This window comes from Etheostoma cragini, chromosome 17 (assembly GCF_013103735.1).
Source record: "Etheostoma cragini isolate CJK2018 chromosome 17, CSU_Ecrag_1.0, whole genome shotgun sequence".
Taxonomy (NCBI): Eukaryota; Metazoa; Chordata; class Actinopteri; order Perciformes; family Percidae; genus Etheostoma; species Etheostoma cragini.
In genome coordinates, this window is record NC_048423.1 from 25,776,072 (window position 1) to 25,798,343 (window position 22,272).

Genomic DNA, 22,272 nt, shown 5'->3' on the forward strand with positions numbered 1-22,272 from the left:
TGTGTGTGTGTGTGTGTGTGTGTGTGTGTGTGTGTGTGTGTGTGTGTGTGTGTGTATGATGTAAAAGTAAAATATGGCTGTATATTAACGTCTCTGTCCAACTTAGTTAAATTGGTACATTTTGTAAAGCTTGAACAGATCCTACAGCAGTGTGTGAGCAATTGTACATTTTTGCATGTGCACTGAATGTGCAAACATTTGTGTGTGTGCACCTACTGGCAGTCTGTCACTGGACTATGCATACAACACACAATGACGCATCTGCAAAGCAGAGGCAGAGATACAGTGAGCCATTGTGAAGGCAGAAAAGCACAAGTCATGCTAAAGGGCACAGCTGACTGTAACATGCACAGCAAAGTTAAGAAACCAAAAGCAAGAGTAACGTAAGAATGTGTCAGTTTGTATCGCATAGCAATTGACATGTAATGTAGTACTAATCAAAGAGGGAGCTCTGAAAGTTTCAGAATGGCGTGTTTGTTTTCATACTGTCTGTAGCAAGCAACATCAAGTGGCCTGGCTTTGACTGGGCAGATTATCCTACACTTTACATTTTACTGCATTTGCTTGATAATTGTTTTGACTTAAACAGTGACATTTAAATTCTACACGTGTCAGAAGGCGATGTCATATGGAGCTAGAAAAGTGACAGTAACCTGTGGTATTGAAAATAAAATTTGGCATTGAAACAACAAATATTGGCATTGAAAGCTGTTGAACTGAAGTATAAAACACAAAAATCAAAAAGTAATAATCTCTTTATCCTATGATATTATTTCACTTGGACGTTTGTTTGCATCATGATGGGTTTTTCAATGTCAATTTAAATTTTTTATTGATGTTCGTGTATTATCAAAGAAAGTTTCTTTTTTTACGCTGTCAAGATTTTTACAATGTCACTTTTTTCAGTTTCAACTTTCTGTCACTGTTTTGGCGTAGGGAGGAGGGACCTGAGGGGAGGGACAAAGGGGGCGTGGCTTGTGGGAATTTACATAGGCTGCTGGCGAGAGACCACACCTCCCGACGAATAGCTCAAAGCTATATGTGCATGGAAGCAGTGGTGATGCTGCAGGGAGGAGCAACAGTATTCGGGATAGGATCCTTTCAAACCGAGGCTCATTGGTTGAATTTGTGGTGTCCTTGTTTTAGTATCTTTATTATCAGATGAGATTCTGACTGTATCTGGGTCGGTTCAGCTCCTTCTGTCGGGATGGATTTGTTTTCTATAATCAACCCCACCTATGTAGCTATAGGTTGTGAAGTTGTGTGAACATCTAGTTAAACGTGACATCGGAGTGCTGTCCTAGTCTTGCCTCTATACTGAGTGACAACACAAAACCTATTTGTGTGTCTTCCTATAATGTCTACTCCTGGCAGTAGAGCCTAATGGAATGGACGATGTCTTGACTCTTCTGATGGTTGCTGGAGTGGTTCTGTGATTAGGCTGGTCAATGTTTGGGCACAGATGGGTTTGACATGTGACAACTTCTGTTATTGTTCAATGTATAATGCATAAACAACCTGTAGCGGCACAGGATGAGCAGGTAGAAATAATGAACAGATGGAAAATCAATTTAAAGCTGCCTCTCTGCTAGGCCAGAAGTATGCCATACTCGATTATTGCTTGGGTGCTAATAATAATTAGTATGTGAGTAATAATGTAAAGAGGCCGTTACCAGTAGATTCATTGGGCAGACAAATCTCTAACAAGCACACAACAAGGCCATTTGTTGAGATTAGGTTTTCACTTTGTGTATAAAAAACAAAAGACACTATTGATGTGAGCCAGCCACTTGCTAGTTTTCTTTTTTGCTGCTGGCCTTGTGATTGTTCTTCGCACAGTAGCTTGGCAACACTGTTTTTATAAAGTATGTTCAGAATAATGCTCTGGCTATACTTTGCTGCCAGGACACCAGACATTGGGCGGCTGTGGCTCAGTGGTAGAGCGGTTGCCTGCCAATCGGAAGGTTGGTGGTTTGATCCCCGCCCCTGCAGTCATTGTCGAAGTGTCCTTGGGCAAGACACTGAACCCCGAGTTGCCCCCGGTGCTGCGCACCGGAGTGTGAATGTGTGTGAGTGTTTATCTGATGAGCAGGTGGCACCTTGTACGGCAGCCCCGGCCACAGTGTATGAATGTGTGTGAATGGTGAATGTTCCCTGTAGATGTAAAAGCGCTTTGAGCAGTTGTTAAGACTGGAAAAGCGCTATATAAATACAGCACATTTACATACGGAACAAATCGGCTGTCTTAAGTTGGGACCTTAGATTCTGGTTGAGACAAGTTGAAACTTGTAGCTACTTGCAAGTCTCCCTTCTGCAATCTTCCAAAACCTGGCAGTTGAGACCACTCAGACAAGATGCAACGTTGTATCATCTCCATAGCAACGACTCTCTGTACTTCTGTTCTAACTTCAAACTTTCAGGCTTTTTTGCAGCTGTCATTTGTTGATCTCAATTAAATGAGGAAAGTTGTAGTGAGTTGCTTCCTACAGCTGCGCTTTTAGTAGAGATAAATCCAAGAAAACGTTTATTATATATTTAATTATATAATATATACATATATATTAATTTATATAATGCTTCTCCATCTCTTCAGTCTCTCTCTAGCTCGCTCCAACATGCTCGCGGGGCTCATTGAGCCTCCTTCTAAAATTATATTTTAAACTATATAAATGTATTTCTATAGTTTGTAGGAGACTTGACGAGCTGAATTCTATATCAAATATTCTATGTTGAAACAGGTGACGTCTCTTGCGTTTAAAACTAGTCTTTGGAGACTTGACCAGCTGAGTTGTAGCCACGCCGCACTCAAAAAATGACTCATTGGATGAACTCAATTAAATTGTGGGCAGGATTTCCATCCAATAAATATATGTAGCCCAAACTCAAATTAAGTACATCCATACTACAGAATGTTTAACAGTTTGCCTGATTAATTAATATCAAATGGGTACAACAGAATTTTAATGAGCGAGCCTAAATAATTTTTTTCAAATAGAAACAATAGTATGTCATTGAGTTAGCCTAACAAATTTTTATCAAATTCAGCTGAAATGAAATAATTACATTAATTAAATGAAATTGATTTTTAGTGATCCAGTGGGGGTCACTAAAGTGCCATCTATTCTACATTATTCTACACAGTGAATCTCAAACAAAGTGCAGAGTTTGAGAAATAAAAGGCTGTTTTCACACTCATCTGCTAAAAGTGGGAATTTTTTCCAAGCTTAATGAAAATCCAGTTTTAAGTGGTATCCCAACTGATTTGGACTTCAAGTCTGATCCAAAAATCAATTAATATTAATGTGATGTAAACTTGAAGCGTTAAAGTGTGCATGCACTGAACATGGGTGTGCAGTACTTGATGCATGTAACACATGCACGCAATAACATGTGAATGTTACTGCACCACTGGACATCTTGAGTCCAGAAGGACAACTTTATAAAATGTGCTCATTAATAGATTCTGGAAATTCTATGAGGTAGGAGTAAATTCCCCTTCTAAAGGATTTATATGTGAAAAGCATACTTTTTCTGCATAAAAACAAACAAGAAAAATTATGCAGATTTGTATGCGTCTTAATACTAATGTCTGGAGGGCATCTTTAAACAAAAACATCAAGATATTAAATTTTTTACTAGATAAAATACAGGTATATGAACTTGAATTAACAGTATGCTGGTACAAAAGAATGGCCATCTATCCCAAATCTCAAAATCAAAGACACTACAGCCTACACATTTTTCAGTGTGCCCCTTAGTGAAGTTTGACACTCCTGCTATAGCTGGATAGAACACATTGCAAAACCTCTATATTTGGATAAGTGCATTGTAGTTGCTTGCCTTGAACTACAATTACATAAAGGGGAAAAACAACTCTTCAACTGGCATCTACAACCAATAGGCTACGGAAAACACAAAATTCCCCAATGTTCATTTAAATTAAAAAGGGCCTTGGTGGTTGGTGTGTTATCATAGCTGCTAACATAAACAAGTTTTGTGGACCATTGTTAAGACTACCAAAATAAATAAAATAATCACAAAACATTTTGCATGATTATAACCAGCAAGGAAGTCATTTAAATATAACTTCAAGTAAATGTCACTTGCAAGGTACATTTAAAAAAATAGAGTTCTGGTCACTTCCAATCAAACTCAATTTCAACCCATCTCGAGAGTCATGAAATTAAATATGTAGAGAAGAATTGCACCAAGGAGGTAGAGTCGAGAAATTGTGATGGAGAGGTGAAATGGGCAAACCTGTGTCCATGTCCATGTCATCTCAGTCTTAAATTCTCCATCAAGGTAGATTGTCACATGGTTTTGTTCTCTTATGCAAACAACTTTATTTTCAGCTTTTGTATCTTTGCCAATACAAATGCATTACGAGCTTCTGGAAAAACTCAAAAAGGTGTATTTGAGGTTGTCTGAAAAACTCAGATCAAGGGTATAAATGAGCCCAAAAAGCATGACAAACCCCACGATGACATTGCCCAAGTTGTTAAGGACTTTTGATGCCTCCAACGTCCTCAGGCTCCTGATCTCCATCTCTTCATATCATGTAAATCCCCTGACTGTGGTTGCTAAGTCCTTTTCTGCATTTATTGTTATAAATATAAATAGTTGTTATAAATAAATTGTGCCATGGGAGAAGTAAGACGGAGTAACTGTTCAACACTACATGGCAAACATTTTGTGATGGATTTACCAGATATTCTTTGAAGAAGGTGTCTGGGTCTTCATTGAGGTAGATGACGAAGCCTCTCAGGATACACTCCCTCCTGGTGTTGTTGTTACACTGAAGCATAGATGAAAAAATTAGACACAATTAGCCAAATTGTGGCTATAATTTTCAATATAAAAAAGTTCTACTATAATCAACGGAGTCTCACCCTGAAAGCATTTATTATTACCATTGGTTGTCTCCTCTCCCCAGAGACTCCACCAGCCAGCTCGATCTTCAAACTAAGTCTCTCAAAACAAACCCCTTTCTCTCTGACACCCACAAGGCAACTGTATTGTGTTATTGTGTTTTTAGCTACTGGCAAATAGCAGCTTGCTTGCTCACTAACTGGCCAGCTACCGATACAAAGCCAGTCAAGAAAAATGTTATGCTGGGAAACCGCAGTTTTCATCAGAATAATATAGATAAACATTACTAAACTTTAGGTGATTAAAACTTGGATAAATGGATAAACTTGAGTCTGTGAAGAGCAACATTTACATCGACAAAGGTGTTAAACAAGGAAGAAAACAACTCCCTAATCCCCAGCAATTTTATGACATCGTCAAAAGTCAATGCTAACATCCATTCTTTTAATTGAGACACCCTGAGCATCAGAAAATTACATATACATGTACATTTTGAATGGACTAGACATGTGTGATTATTTGACAATTTAAAAATCATGTGATTAATCATGATTGAACATTTTTATATTTGTTTATTCATTTTAGCACAGTGCATATTAATGATCATCAGTACACGTACAGAATGTCAATATGCTAGAGTTAGCACCATAGCTAATTTTTCTATTGCAATATTAATTTCTGTCACGGTACAACAGCAGACCTAAAAACACGACTCAGAGCAGAGAGTAAAAAGGTTATGGAGTGTTTTGTCCAGATAACAATCCAAGCAAAGGTACAAAGTTGGCAAGCATGGATGTTGTCAAAAATACAAGCTAGAGGTCTAAGAAACATTAAGAAAACAAACGCAGAACAAATTAAATTCTCACAACTCAGTTTGTTATTAATTTTAATTTAAACCCTTTTTTATCCAAGATTTGAATGGCTCTCTTGAAGAGTGCTGCAATAGGTTTAAAACAGTTTGTAAAACAGTACTCCATGTGTGAGAAAATCATTGTGTGTAGATACATGTACATTCTTGCAGCTCTCAGACTAAGAATGGCCTGATTTGTTTGAAATTCTCTAGATTGAATTTGACCTTGTTTGCAACCCTTTTTATATGACCTTTGAAGGTTAAGTCCAATGTCACTGCCAGATATTTAAATTCCTTTAAAATGTTAAGCTCCTCTCCTCTAAGGAACACATTAAACCTAAATATAGACCTTTTTCTTTTGTTTGGAAAACATCAGGCAGACAGTCTTATTGGTTTTCAGATGGAGACATGAACTAGTAAGCCAGTCATCAATGTAGATTGAATATTTGAATCAATTGGCATCCCAAATAATAATGTAAAAATACACTAATTTCATGAACACAGCTTTAAATAGGTCCTTTCGCTAACAAGGTAAAGTTACTCAGGCAGTCAGAAATGTTCAAGTCCTACACATGGGGCCTTTAATATTTGGCCCTGCAAGACATTGAGGTGCTGTTTGTTAACATTAATAAAGCAGCAAAACAACTACTTGCTCTGTAAAGCTATGGGGAAGTAATGGATGAAGGCACACTGTCTCTGTGTCTCTGATTTCTTTCAGCCTTTCCCTTGAACTGAAGCCTTAAATTCATGACATAACCAATCCTAAATATATTTCCATTTATGTGGGGTACCTTTTTGGCACTTTTGGTTTTCCTACAAATTATTTGTACCCATACTTAGTTATCGGTTAGGTTGTGGACAACTGCTGGTTGTCAAATAAGTATCAGTGATAACAACAATGACATTATACAGCATTATGCAATTACATTATGCAACATTATGCAATGACATTATGCAGCGTTGATGCTGTATGGAGCGGCATGATTGCTGATGTTGATGTAACAGAATAATTTACTTTGTTGGCCAGTGACATCTTTTTGGCCTCTCACAGGTGATAGCAACTGATTTCTTACTTGGGAATAGGGGACTCATTAACCATGTTTAGAAGTATGGAGAGGCCCACAGAAATATCTTGTATTAATCATTTTAAAGTCATTATCACACTAAATAAAATAAGGATCATGCAACTAATAGTTGAATAAACAGACTGGAAGTATATCATTTTTTCCATTTCCATTTTGTTTCCTGTGCGCCTTTAATCCCCCTATACAGAACCCCTACCCAAGTGCGATACGGTGACCTTGACTTGACTGCCCTTTGCGGCCTCCGGTACCCAACTCGGGTACACATCAGTAAATTTAAGAAAAATCAAAAGCTTTGCTTTTCCTTCGCAAATGTGCCACACAAAACCCAGATGTGGGGGGTTATTTCTAAATCACAAGAGGTCCCCAAATCATTTTAATCTGTTAGGATTATTGTTATTTCCATTTTTCCAAAAGAATAGCCTTTTTGGCGGACTAAACATATAAAAAAACGTATTTTAGGGTTTTGTGAATATGCGCAAAATTAGTGTAGTTTTCGTCATTTACACGTGTCGTACTTTATCAAACTCCTCCTAGAGATTTCATCTAATCAACTACAAATTTGGACCTTGAAAATGAAAATGTATTAAAAGCTAAACCTTTCGTCATATGGCCTGTCCGTGGCATAGCAGCCATTTAAATAAATAAATTGGTGAGACATTTTTGAGGATTCCTAATACTCCAACCCTGAGGACATGATAACTTAAAATTGACCTCTAAGGGTCAGTTATGGCAGCATTGGTCCAGGATGGAGAGGTTATGTTGGAGACAAGATCAGTTATCTGCATAAAGCAGATATTTAATCTGTGTCAAAAAGTGTAAGGTATGGCGCTGCTGAGCAGTCCAACTGGTCTGTAAATTAACTTATGTACAGATTGAATATTGCAGGACTTATACATAATCCTTGCTTCAACCTGCGCTCTTGAGTAATATATTCTGTTCATTGATTGGTTGTGCTTGGACATAAATTTGATAAAGTCATATACCTTGGCACCTATTCCACTTTGAGGGATTTTGAAGAAAAGTCTTTCATGCCAAATTGAGTCAAAGGCTTATTTAAAGTTGATGAAACAAGCAAACATCCCCCCCCCTTTTTGGTGGACATCATATATATGATTGGAGATTCGGTAATTTGAAAGATTGCCAATTTTACATTTAGTTAGTGTTTCGTTTCTTGAATGACAGCTTGAAATGACAAACACAGAACACAGAATCCTGGAGTTTAGTAGAGTACAGACCCAAGGTTGCTGTGGAAACACATCCCTCTGTAGTTATAATCATCTGATTTATTTCCATGTTTGTGGAGTGGGGTGATCAGCCCCATGTTCCAGGCATTGGGGAAGCAGCCAGATGTCGGCACCATGTTGAACAACAATTGCAATCTGTAACTCAGGGGCATTGTTTTTCATTATTGAAGTTTTATGCAAAATGTGCCATGAGCTTTTTATGATTTGATAGATTTCAGTTTGTCTGTTAACATTTTTGCGCAATTGGGTAATCTAATGGACTTGGGTTAGTTTTGTATAGCTGATTCAAGGCTGTCTAACTGTTTGTTTTCATTTTAATTTAGTTTATGTTTAGGTCTTTAGGTGGGATACTTTTCTAAATGTCACTGAAGTATTTTCCCCAGATGTGTCCATCTTATATTGCTTATGGATGTGGTTTGTTTTGTAGTCCCTAAAACAAGGGGGTAAGCTTCTCTCTGCAATGCATAGCTCCTATGACGCCACTTTGATGCTAATAAGCTATCACCCACCGTTCCATTCCATCCCATTGACTCTCATTCATTTTGGCATCACTTTTTCAGCAAACAACTTAAAATATGAAGCGTTTAAAGACGCTATTTATCCATTGTTAAATGGATGTCGTTACTAAAGAAAAACGACAATGTATAAAAGGCTCCATTGCCTTGTACCTCATGTTATTGCTCCGCAGCAGATGTTTTTTTAAAAATAGGATTGTGGGTGACGTTAGTGATATGAGGACAGATAAGGTTACGTACGCTACATAACTGATAGACAGGGAAGAACATGAGGGGGGATGTTAGTGATATGAGGACAGATAAGGTAATGTAGGCTACATAACTGATAGACAGGGAAGAACATGGTGGGTTATGTTAGTGATATGAGGACAGATAAGGTTATGTAGGATTCATAACTGATAGATAGGAAGAACATGATAGGTGATGTTAGTGATATGAGGACAGATAAGGTTATGTAGGATTCATAACTGATAGATAGGAAGAACATGATGGGTGGTGTTAGTGATATGAGGACAAATAAAGTTATGTAGGTTTATCTCTTTCTGAAATGGGCTGGAGTTCCCCTTCTCTCTCCGGTTTGAAACAGAATACCCAGAGTTTCCCTCATCTCAGGGTTAACTAATTCAGAGTTTTCACTAAACCTGCTTTCTGAATCGGACTGGCTACACATTTTCTCTGCTAGAAACAGCCTTAAGAAAAGCCACAGGCCTTAAATGGATTTGACTAAGAAGCATGGTTAGATGTAGGATTCATTTAATTGCCAGGTCAGATATCATGCACTTAACCATCTGAGTAGCTGTCATTGGAAACTGCTTTTTGTAAAAAGTCAGGCCTTTTAAAAAATGGATAGTTCTCGAGGAATTGAGCTGTTGTGCAGGATAAAAGTGCACCACAAGCATCAATAAATTATTCATGAACCTTTACCAGCCTAGCTATTACATTTGGCATTAAGAAATAAAGGACCCATCTATTTTAAAATTGGCAGAAAGAAAAGAGATTTCATCCACAGGTTGGACATAGTTTTTTTTTTTTTAACTTGGTTGGTGACAGAGAGTACATTTTTGATTGATTGATTATTTTATTTTCACTACAAAAACATTAAGACAGTATTAAATATTACACAAAAAGATGTGACGGATGATTGCCGAAAAACCCTCCAAGGGGCTTAATAAGTGGCGATCACCATAAAAACAATATCATTTAACAATTTAAAAAAACAATTTATGTTATTATGTAAAAAATAAACTAAACCAAACAAACAATAAAATCAAAAAAAACTAACAAAAAGAAAAAAAAAGAAAAAAATCAAACAAACCAAAACACATTTAATTTGTATGAAACAACTTAAAAATAGATTTAGAGCATAAACCCAAATGGAAAATTCAGAGAACTTAGGAGCAACAATTTGACTCTCGGTTTAAAAAGTTCTTTAGAAAGCTCAGTGAGTGAAGTGGGGAGACTGTTCCATATCTTTGACCCTCTATACAACACACTAAACTGGGTTTGAGTCGTGCGAGAGTAGGGAGGCCTAACAAGACAACTACTACGAGTTGGATACTGATGAAATTCATAATTAAAAATAATAATATTACAAAGGTGCTGGGGAAATAACTTTTTTATAGAGCTATAAACAAATAAAGCAATTTGGAGTTGATTCACTTGATATACAGTAAGAATACTTGCATGAGAAAACAGTGATTCAGAGGGGTGCCTACGATTTACACAAAATATTATTCTTAAGGCTCGCTTCTGAAGTCGGAAGATAGATTCCAGTTTAGTTGGGTGGGTACTAGCCCAAGCAACATTGCAATAATTGATATAAGGATACAACATTGAGTAATACAACATAATCGCAACTTGTCTGTTAATCAAGTGCCGAGTTTTTCCTAGTACACCGACCACTTTAGCTAATTTTGTACTTGTGGCACTAATGTGAGGTTTCCAGGATAAAGAGTCATCTAATATAATGCCAAGGAAACGAGCAGTTTTAATATTTTTAATGGAGATATCATCAATTTGAATTTTCATTGAAGATTTAATTGTATCTGACTTAATACCGAAAAACATATAACTTGTTTTTTTTATATTGAGAGACAATTAGACTTGTTAGACTTGAACCAAGTAGATAACTTGTCCAGTTCTTCATTAACTACTTTTATTAAAATTACAGGGCTTTTATGAGAGTAAAACACACTTGTATCATCTGCAAATAACATTTTTGAAAGTTTATCTGAGACATTAGGAAGGTCATTAACATATAATAAAAATAACAAGGGACCCAAGATGGAACCCTGTGGTAAGCCACACTGAAGGGAAAGGGGGGGAGGAAGCTGTCCCATTATAGCTGACAGTTTGAGACCGGTCTGAAAGATAAGTGGTGAACCAGAGTAATGACTTGTTACGTATACCATAATGTGAGAGTTTTTTCAATAGAATTAAATGATTAACGGTATCAAATGCTTTTGAAAGATCCAGAAAAATACCTACAGCATTTTCTTTCCTATCTTTTGCTTTATATATTTCAGTCAAAAAATGGACAAGTGCCATGCAAGTAGAGTGTTGTTTCATAAAACCATACTGGTGAGCATATAAGATATTATTTTTGTCCAGATGTTGGATTAATCTTGTGTAAACAAGTTTTTCTAAAACCTTGGACAGGGCTGCTAACACAGAAATTGGTCTATAGTTGTTAAAAATTGCAGGGTCATCTTCTTTATAAACTGGTGTAATTTTTGCTATTTTCAACTCTACTGGCACAATTCCTTGACCCAGTGAAAGATTAAAAATATAAAGTAATGGTTTAATGATGTCAGGGTAAATTGCTTTTAATATTTTACTATCAATCATATCATGTCCTGGTGAACAGTCTTTTAAATTGACAATTATATCTCTAATCTCATCCTCGGTAACGGATGTAAAATTTAAATCCTCAGTTGTTGGGAGATTCATGTATTCTAATGGTCCTAAATGACTAGATGGAATTTTAGAGGCTAATGTTGGACCTACATCAGAAAAAAAGGTATTAAATCTTTTTGCAATTTGCAGTGGATCCGAAACAATAGAATCGTCAATCCTAAATTCATTTGGTAAATGTTTTTTCGACTGTTTTTTATTAAGAATACAATTGATGGTTCTCCACAACAAGGATGGATTATTTTTATGTTCAACTAATTTCACATTGTAATAGTGGATTTTTGCTCCTCTTATGACATGATTTAGTCTGTTTCTATATTTTTGAAATTTTAACAGTTTAAATGGAGTAGGACAAAGAAGGTATTTTTTATATAATCTATTTATGTTTTTTATTGACTTTATGATAGCTGGAGTTATCCATGGTTTGGACAATTTATGTTTCAAAGGCACTGGTTGGAGAGGACAACATAAGTTGTAACATTTTTTGAAAACAATGAAAAGGCCTTCTGAGAATCTACTGTTTGATAGATTTCACTCCATGATAATTGACTTAAAGCCTGTCTGAAATGTACCACATTTCTTTCACTGAGAATTCGTCTATATGTAATATTTTGTAAAGGGGGGCAATTTTCACTTTCGTTACCAGCGATTAGAAATATGGGACAGTGATCAGCCACATCAATACACAGGACAACGTATTTCATATGCGTGTTATATGCATTAGTAAAAATATTATCGATATGAGTTGCTGAGGTATTAGTCACTCTGGTGGGGACTGAAATCATAGGATTAAAGCTATAGGAATACATAGGGAAATACGTTAATTAATGAATTTATTGACACTGACTGTTTTCAATGTTAATGTTAGAGTGCCCCATTATGTAACAGTTTTTCCTTTCATTAGAAATGATATCCAGAGCATTTGAGATGTCAATAATAAATGCAGAGAGGTCACAATTTGGTGGTCTATAGATACATATAATTATTACAAAATTAGTTTCTAATGCTACCACTTCTGGAGAAGAATCTAAAAGCTTTTCAATGTCACATCTTTCTTTACAATGTTGATTTGAATTGATAAACAGAGAAACCCCTCCACCCACCCTTCCCTTTCTACATCTAAAAATATGTTTGTAATCTTCAAGATGAAAATTTCCAGCTGTTCTGTCGGTCAGCCATGTTTCAGTAAGCCCTATCACATTGAAGGTATAATTCAAATTTTCAAGGCAAGTGGATAAACCCACAAAGTTTTTGGCCAAACTGCGAACATTAATATGAAGAAAAGAAAGATCATGTCTAATACTAAGAGAATTTATCAAAGTTTTAAAAGTACTTTCACAATGGTATTCATAGGAGCCAGAATAATTCTGTTCTAGTTGGAGAATACTGTTTTGATCTGGATCAGAAGAAATCATCATGCATGTGGACTGGATCAAAAGAAAACATCATGCATGTACGATGAAAGGAATTATTTAAACTCCAATGGTAGTTGCCACCTGGTTTTGTTGACGGGGTTTAACTATGAGTCTATCATAGCTAATAACCGCAAAGTTTCCCCTCTCTCTGGCCTCCTTCATAGCTGGTAGCAGTTCGGCCCTCTTCTTCCTAATGCGATCTGAAAAATCTTCATTAACATAGACACTTGAGCTTGGTAGAACTGAAGGCTGGTCTTCACCTCCTGCACATCTTTAATGATCCCATCAATTCTAGTGTTTACGGAGTCCAGCACTGTTTTTGTGAAAGACAGGAAGCATGATTGTTGTCTATCAAGCATATCAGTGTAAAACTTCCTTTGTTCTTCCAACATATCTTTCAAAATGTCCAAAGTGACATAGTCTTCTTCATTGTGAAGTGCTTTCTTGCTGCTACTGCGTGACATAATTACCTGCTTTTGTGGATTATTGTGGATTGTAAAAGGGCCAGAGGCCTGGCCAAGAAATCCACTCAGGCAAAAATCACTCAATGGGAGGAAGGCCAAGGCTGGTGAAAAATCCGTCAAATATCAACTGTTTCAAAGACCATCCAATCCTTTGAGTTCATTTAATCCTTTTAGATAAAAATTAAGAAGACTTATTGTATAAGAAAATCACTAGATCACCACTGCTTGTTTTAGCAATGCTGCAGAAACAGAGTTCCTTGCTTGAATGCTGCCTCCTCCTGGACTGTACATTTTGTATTTTATATAATTCTATTTAATGCTTCAACGCGAGCCATCAATATAACTATATCTGATGGTTAAGCAGTGCACCTAACCTGTAAAGCTCGCTTTAAACTTTCTGCATTCACATGGCCCTGAAGGTCTACACGACACAAATATAATTTTTTGTCAGTTGTAGGGTTTCACTACTGACATTTTCAAATGCCTTAATATCTTAGCACTGCATTTTGGCAAAAACACAACATTGATTTCAGTGGTTTTGAGCGAGGGTTTGTGCTTTGCCGTCCTTCTTGGTTCCTCCTTTAGCAATCACAAAGTATAAACAAGCATTGGAGGTTTGATGGATTGGAATACATACCCAACCCTTACACCCTGGCTAGCTTTAAATATACAATGTGTCTGCAAGTTTTCTATATTTGTATGTACTAATTTACTAATACATATTGTTTCTGCATAAAGTGTTTGCTGTTAATGTTATTTTGTAGGAATGGTACAAGTTTCACACACATAATAACATGTGTATCTTAAATGTTCAAAATCTGGCAGAGACAAAATGCAGCAGGGTCTTGTGTGTATCTATATGATATATCTATGATAAAATGGTTGAAGACTGCCTCTGTTTGTAAAGGAGATAAAGAAAGATTCCATACAGATTAGCATCACTTTGAGGCCAAACTGGATTACATTATGAAAAGATGCCTATCGGCAATAATCTGCTTTAAGCTATTTAATGATATGTGATACACGATGTATGAGCAAATTCGACTTCACATGATCACCAAACTAGCCCAATACATTCATTTTTATATTATTATATATAACTTCTATACTAAGGATTGTCTCTCTCTTGCTCCAGAAAAACCCTGATTGGTCCATAACAGTGAGCAGGAAGTGTTGACCCCATCCTTCTTCCAGCTGGGCACTATGGGATCGTCCAAACTGGGGAAGGCAGCATCTCTGGACACTCTCATAAACGAATGCATTCATATATTTGGTAAGGCTGGATGACTTAATGATAAACTGTCAGGGGCTCACTCTGGGTCCTTTGATTAAAATATTACTGTGAACTAAAACGGAAGGGGTTATTGGTGACCTTTGCACGTGTTCATAATCTCGAGACCCTGTCTTGTAGAGGGGCCTGGGTCAAAATCTACTATCAATACCTTTAACAATTAATGTAATGTTGTGCTTACATGTTGCATTTGTAAAAGGAATTTGCATTTAATCCCAGGTAATAAGGGTTCACGCTTTTTGGTTTGGGTCGATTTATCTGATTTGTTGAAAATACAAAATAATTATCCTTTAGGATTTCAACATGATTAGGCTTCCAGTATAAATATATTATTGTAGTGCCTGTTTAATAAAGTTAAAATGTCATAGTGCGACTCCCTTCTCTTCCTAGATGACAGAGGGGAGCTGCAGGCCAACTTACTCCCTCGCAGCCTGCTGCTGATGCATCGCTGGTACATCACATCCTCAGAACTGGCGGGAAAACTACTGACGATATATCCCTCATCCCAGGACGTCTGTGGGAAATACTGCTAATGCACATTAACCCAGTGTTCAAACAGTTGGTTGAAACACTGCTGGCTATCTTAGTTAACCTTGCTGAAGATATGTACTTCTGTAAAGTGATGCCCTTGATACATATTTATCATGGCACAGGAAATCAACTTAAGTATCAAAACCAAGATTTCATTGCACATGATTTACATTACCACTAACTCATTTTTTTCCCTTATTGCGGAAGTATATGGTTGTTATTGTTAAAAGAGCCAAATTTAGGGTTTTCCCTTGGTTTTTAGAGCGCTTAGGTTCGTACTACATCATATACTCATTCACATTTTAGTGAAGTCATATTGGATTTTTTTTCGCATAAAGCTTATAGTTGTCAGTTTCAGCGAGGTAGAGATGTCTAAATCAAAACCTGGAATACATACAAGGCTTGGTTATGATAACACAAAAATGGCCTGGTTAGGTTTAAGGAAACATCATGGTTTTGGGTAAAATGGGTACATATTAAGGCTGAGGAAAGATCAAGACAAAACATTTTCATTGTCCTGTCCAATGATGATTTTCTCAGTTCCTTCACTACCTCATTTGCTGCCATTGTAGTTGTCAGTCTTTAGGGCATTTCATGAAATGACAGTCTCAAATGTATGCATGATAAAGACAGACAAAATAACAGCAAGAACAGATAGTAACAATTTACGCATGGAGGGACAAAGGAGATCTGAAGAGAAAAGAGCTTCTTTGTTGAACTTTTGCCAAAGCTTGATGTATCGAAAATGCTGTATGAACTTGCGGGTTCTCCTTAAGTGGCATGTGGGTTCTCTGGGTGCTACAAAACCCTCCCATAAGCCCCCTTCAGACATGCACCGCAAACCTGAAATTATCTAGACATTACCTTGTAGAGCTGCATTTGAGAATATCGAACTCTGAATCAGTTGGATCAGACATCACACAGTCTTTACCCTGCCAGCTCCTCTATACAAAATTTGTGCAATCTCCAATTCAGCCCAAAATGTAAAATTCACAGCAGCAAGTGGCCGTGTTTATGACGTTTTTTCAGGCTTGTGCAAAACTAGAAGAAAACAAACATCTGAAGGTAAAGAAGGAGTGAGATTTGCATGAAGACGGCAGTGAAAATGGCTTACTGTGACAAAACAAAAGAATATCTGTTTTTAAGGGCTGATGCCAAAATTGTCAGACAAATTAAAATAACAGGAGAGACCTGGTTTTTTATTCCCAAATTACAAAGTGTCTATGGTTGTATTAGTGTACTATTTAATCTGCATAATGTCCTGCCTGCTGTACACTCTGTACAGGCAAAACCCATGCCTAAACTAATTACTATTTGTATACTGTTTAGAGTGTTTTCGGTTAATTAGACTGCATCTGTGACGGATACATGTTTCCCACAATCACTTTATACTGTGAGGAGAGTCTTTGGGGTCCAAGTAAACCTCATCAAACCGGAGGGCAGTCTTTGATAGTTGTAGAGGTGGCTTTTTGATAACTCGTGACCTTAATTGCTTTTAATTTCTAAGTTTTTAGTCTCAAAAACAAAAGGATTTGGCTTCTCGCCATACACAGGACAGTCAGTGCAGTGCATTTATTCTGTACTGCCGTTATAAATCAGCCCCTTACAAACCTTGCCGTTTTTACCAATTGTCCACTTAGTATTAAAATGTCTTCTTTTACTTTTCTTTGACTCAGGCTCATCTTTTTGTTGGTTGTTCTTTACCCCAGTAATGTGCTACCACATTTTAGCTAAAATCCAACAAAATGATGGACTACTTTGAAATGTAGAAGAATAAGAGTTGCAAAAAAACCTGCTGAATCACTCAATTCTCATTGACTACTTACAAATGTGGCAGGTGGATTGACAGGGTTACCAGCCAATTGCTAAATTCACCTGCATTTGGCGGGTAGTCAGGTGTTATTTTCAGGCCTTGGTTCTGAAACTTGATTTTCATGTGTTGAAAGAGAACCATGTATTGCATGTATTGCATCTCGTTTGAATCTTGTTCATTTTTTAGTTGAAATGTAGCACAATATCCGACAACAGTTGCTATATTGCGTCCCAGATACTGTTGAGACAGTGGTTTGTCAATGGCTTAGGAGAAAGTGATCAGGGCATAAAACAAAGATAATTGAGAATTTATTTAACAAATTAGTCCGTTAAGGAGTGAAAAAGTAACAGTTTGAAATTAATATGATCAGAACAGATGATTGGGTCTTGAAGGCCAAGAATATACTAATTTATGATGCAGACTGAGTTTTCAGCAAGTGCTCAAACAGACACCATCTTGGCCAACTCAAGTAAAAGTACGTATGTTATTTCTTCAATGTACTGATTTATCATACGTTGCAGTTTATCAGTTTGTCAAATTTTGGAGAAAATCCTTAATTGAATTCCACGTACCGGGACTGCACAGGTGACAGCTGCCAGAGAACCAGGTTGAAGATTTGTTATTTAATGAGGTAAGGGATTACATACACAGTCATCCATTGCAACACATTAACACTTTCTACTCTGGATTTTGCTGCCTCTGGGAAATCCAAAACCAAGACAGCAGAAAAGCTAAGGCTACTTAATCCTAATTCCAACTCATGTTATTCATTTACTGTAGTTATTCACCTAAAACGTGCAGTATGGCATACAATTCAAGTTTATAGTTTTAACTATATAACTATATATACTATATACTATAACTATACTACTAGTTATGCACTTCTCAGAGGCCACAGTTAGGTTGCATTGTCACAATACACATGGCAAATGAGAATCAACATTTAGCTTTTGTTTATATCTTGATACTAACCAGTGACTGATTTAAGGACAACATTGCTCTAGAACTATTTTTTAAGGTGTGGGAACAGCCCACAATTCTAAATTTGAAATGTGACATAATCTCTAGGGGCATCACAAGTGAGTCACATGCCAACAGGTCACAAGTATCATTCATCATTCAATGGAAAGTTTTTGGAGCTAAAATGGGATGTATCCATTGTGGCACAGGTTTATCATGGTTCCATCCTTTTACTTTCAAAATATTTGCTGCTGAAATCTCTGTGTGTGCTCAGGTACTGGATTGTGACATTCCCTGCAGAGTTCAACCTGGACTTCGGTCTGATCCGGATAACAGAGGAGTTCAGAGGTGTGGCTGCTCAGCTCGGCTGTGACGAGCATTTCAAGCTCCTTGACATATCCACCATGTAAGACAACTTACAGATATATTTGTTGAAACTTTTGACCTGATCAGTATTACCAAGTGTACCAATCTGGTCCTTAGTGTAAAACTAAACCAATTCCAATTTTAACTCTATACCAAATTTCTGGTCCAAAATGTTTAAATGAGAAACTCTTGTGATTGAGTGGTAAAACCTTTCTAGGAATACGTTATCCAAGTTGTTCTTGTGTTGCAGTGGCTACATACTGTAACAAAGGACCAACAGGACTGAAAATATTCATAGACATAGCTTAAACTACCTAAGACCATAATGCACCATTCTGGTGATTCTTCACATTGTAGTCTTTTAGCTACAACTTGTGTAGAATGTATATCTCCTCTAGATCTTTTCTAGAATGAGTGTGCTTCTTGTTTTGAAATTGTTCTTCTTGCAGTCCATCATATGACTGGATGCGTAAGTTGACCCAGCGCAAGAAGCAGGCAAAAAAAGGCAAGGCATCACTGCTCTTTGATCACCTGGAGCCCATGGAGCTGGCTGAGCATCTCACCTTCCTGGAGTTCAAGTCTATACGGAGGATATCGGTATGTCTACAAACAGTTTGGTTTCTGTCCAATAATTGGGTATTTTCTGTTTTTTGGAATGTCAGACACACCATGTATAGACCAATACGGAGTAGTAATCAGGGTCTGAAATTAATTTTTTTGATGGGCAGCCAACTTTTTTTGTCTCATAAAGGTTAGAAACAGAAATCACATGAACGTTCCAAAACATCCTCTCCAACTGCGTTGCTTTCATGGACGTCAGTGCCTTGACTGCAGCGGTCTCCTCTGGAAGGGCATTCTTTCATAGTTTACAACTTATCGCATGCAGGTTGTTTTCTGATGACTCATGACTCACTAATTGCTACTCCTTTTTAATTATTTAGTCTCGATAACAAAAGGATTTGGCTTCTTTGATACACACAACAGTCACTGCAGTACTTTTATTCTGTACTGCTGTCATAAATCAGCCCCTTACAAACCTTGCCGTTGTCGCCAATTGTCCACTTAGTATTAAAACGTCTTTTACTTTTCTTTGACTCAGGCTCATCTTTTTGTTGGTTGTTTGTTTTAGCCAGCGTCTTTACCCCAGTAATGTGCTGCCGCTTTTTTTGCTAAAATCCAACAAAATGGCGGACATCTTTGAAACGTAAAAGAACAAGAGTTGTAAAAAAAACATAAATAATTCCACAATTCTCAATGGCTACCTGCCAATTTGTCAAATAGATTGACAGTGTTACCTGAAAATTGCTAAATTCACCCGCATTGACTTGACTTGACATTTGGTGGGTGGTTTTCATAATGAAATGAGCATCTGAATGTGTGTCATTGAAATGTAATCTAATGACATGATTAGCTGCCCATTCAGTTCACATAACTATTAAAATTTTCCCAACTATGGACAGAAATTGACTTCTAAAGGATTAAAGATTTTATAAATAAATAAAAAAAATGCTTTGGAGGATTGCAATGGTATTGACATCAATTCTTTTCAAAAGATGAATAATTGTCATTTGGAAATTACATCAAATTCACTCTATCACATCAGGTGAGAATATTGAGTTAGCAGACAACCTATTTTAAATCTGGCAGACAAATGACAGAGCCCTGTAGGCCCCTATAGATTAGATTTTCAAATTGAAAGCTGGATATTGTATCTGAGATACCCTTTTGTCTCCAGTTTACTGATTACCAGAGCTACGTTATCCACGGCTGCCTGGTGGACAACCCAACTCTGGAGCGCTCCATCGCTCTGTTCAATGGAGTGTCACAGTGGGTCCAGCTCATGGTGCTAAGCAAGCTAACACCTCAGACCCGCGCAGAGGTTATTACCAAGTACATCTATGTGTCTCAGGTAAGACAGGAAGGAGGCAACACTGTAGTCCCCTACAGAGCATTTCCTTCTTTAGTGTTTTCAAGGGTTATTTTTGTCCAGAAAACATTGACATTACATTGCTAGCATTGTCTTCCTCTAACACTATTTTAAAAATATATATGCAAGGCTAACAACACAACTGACGAAAGAAGCTGTTTGTACAAGACCAGCACATAAGTTTCACATAGTCCATGTTTTCACATCCTATCCTGACCACGCCAGTGAATAACAGAACCTTTCTGCCTTAAATGAATGTTTCACATTACTCTGTGAAACTCTGTAAAGTCTATCCAAGTGTAACAGTAAAGTCTTGTAGACTCTGGACAACTCCCAAGTCAGCAAACTAGCTAGCATCATTGCCTTTCCGTTTTAGAAAAGCATTGACACACCAGAATCACAATGAATTCACCAATGAAATTAAATTGCAAACCTCATCTCATAATGACTTTTGTGTTTTAGAATTATTAACATACATATTTTTTTACAAGAATATATCCCAAAACTAAGTGAAAAAGGATATAATATGACATAACTGAAGGGCTTTAGCAATCATCGCTTTTTGATAAGGAAGATAAACAATCAGTATGTCAAAATTGTGGGTCAACATTGTGCAGGCATCTCAAGTACTTGGGACTTTTCTGGCAGAAATCCCCCTCATCTACTCTGTTGATTCAGGAACAGCTACACCAGTCAAGCATGCTTCCTTTCGTTTTCAATTTAAAAAAACAACAAACATTTGCGCAAAACAAGCAGATTCACTTTTCAAGTTGATGGAAGCAGTAAAATGAGAACAAAAAATGGGACAAAAAGAAATCAATGGACATGTAGAATAGATAAAAATAGTACATTAATTGTAAGCTAACTATGACATTAATGTGATTAATTATGATTAACTATTTTAGTAGTTTGACAGCACTAGTAATATGTTAAGTCTGACTTTATGTTATGAACACCTATGGGTAACTGAACATTTCTTCCATCCTGTGCGCAGCCTGTATAAATAACTCAGTCAGGTGTTTAGAAATGCAGCCGAAGGGCTTGTTTGACACATTTCGATTTGCTGTAATTTAACTTTGCTGTAACTTAACTGTACTGTTCTGAAAAACAAAATGTACCATGGGTAGTAAACTTCAACCAAGACAATGGGTCGTTATTGTAGATCATTTACTTAAATGATTATTCAGTTTGTTCATTATAAGCCACCGTCTTGTGCTGTCTTATCCAATCAGAATGCCCGGTGGCCTGGTTCACTTCCTTTCTGGTCTGTATCATCTCTCAGTTTTTGAAGGCTTGGATTAAATGCAGTCACTTATACTTGGTGTGATCATTGACTCACACCCACCGATACTAGCCTTCTACACTAATGGTATTTTTATATTACTGTTAGTTTATTTAGCTTGATTTGTCCCACACTGACCCAGTGAATTTCAGTTTAGCGATTCGATAAATAAATTATATAGCATGTATCTACAAGTTATCAGCATTTAGAACTTCACGTTGTGAAATTGTTGAAATAGAAATAAACTGTAGATACAAAAGATCCATATGACTAACAACTTTGTACTAATGTGTTTAAGTTGGTTGAGTTTAGGCTAATTTAGCTGGTTTGTAGGTAAAATCTAAATTAGAAAATTAAAACATAACTTTAGCTGTTCAATAAAATATGTCCTCCTTAAAATGTAGTGGAGTAAAGGTGTAAAGTGGCATGAAATGGGAAAACCACAGTAAAGTAAATTGTGTCTAAGTACATTGCTTGAGTAAATGTACTGCATTTAATTACATTATATTACTGCTATGTATATCTGCTATCTATTACTGCTAACTACACTGTAAAATCCGATTAGTTAACCTTACTCGAAAAAAGCATGCAAACCGATTGCACTTAAAAAACTGAGTACAGTAGAATAGGTATTGCGTGTTGTATTAACAAATACTTGTTTAGTATAGTATACTTACTCTTGAGTTTAAGTAACTAAAGACATTTTGTGCAGTGTACTTGACAATTTACTTTAGATGTACTCCTGAC

General features: G+C 36.7%; 1 protein-coding gene across 1 annotated transcript in view; it reads left to right on the forward strand.

Annotated features, from left to right (window-relative positions):
- Positions 1–22,272, forward strand: part of rasgrp3 (RAS guanyl releasing protein 3 (calcium and DAG-regulated)) — a 35,626-nt gene that overhangs the window by 1,949 nt on the left and 11,405 nt on the right. The window contains exons 2-7 of the mRNA XM_034898561.1: positions 14,491–14,628; positions 15,037–15,139; positions 17,559–17,621; positions 18,225–18,356; positions 18,766–18,913; positions 20,052–20,225. Coding sequence (XP_034754452.1) covers positions 14,559–14,628; positions 15,037–15,139; positions 17,559–17,621; positions 18,225–18,356; positions 18,766–18,913; positions 20,052–20,225 — 690 coding nt within the window. The 5' untranslated portion in view covers positions 14,491–14,558. The remainder of the gene's footprint in view (positions 1–14,490; positions 14,629–15,036; positions 15,140–17,558; positions 17,622–18,224; positions 18,357–18,765; positions 18,914–20,051; positions 20,226–22,272) is intronic.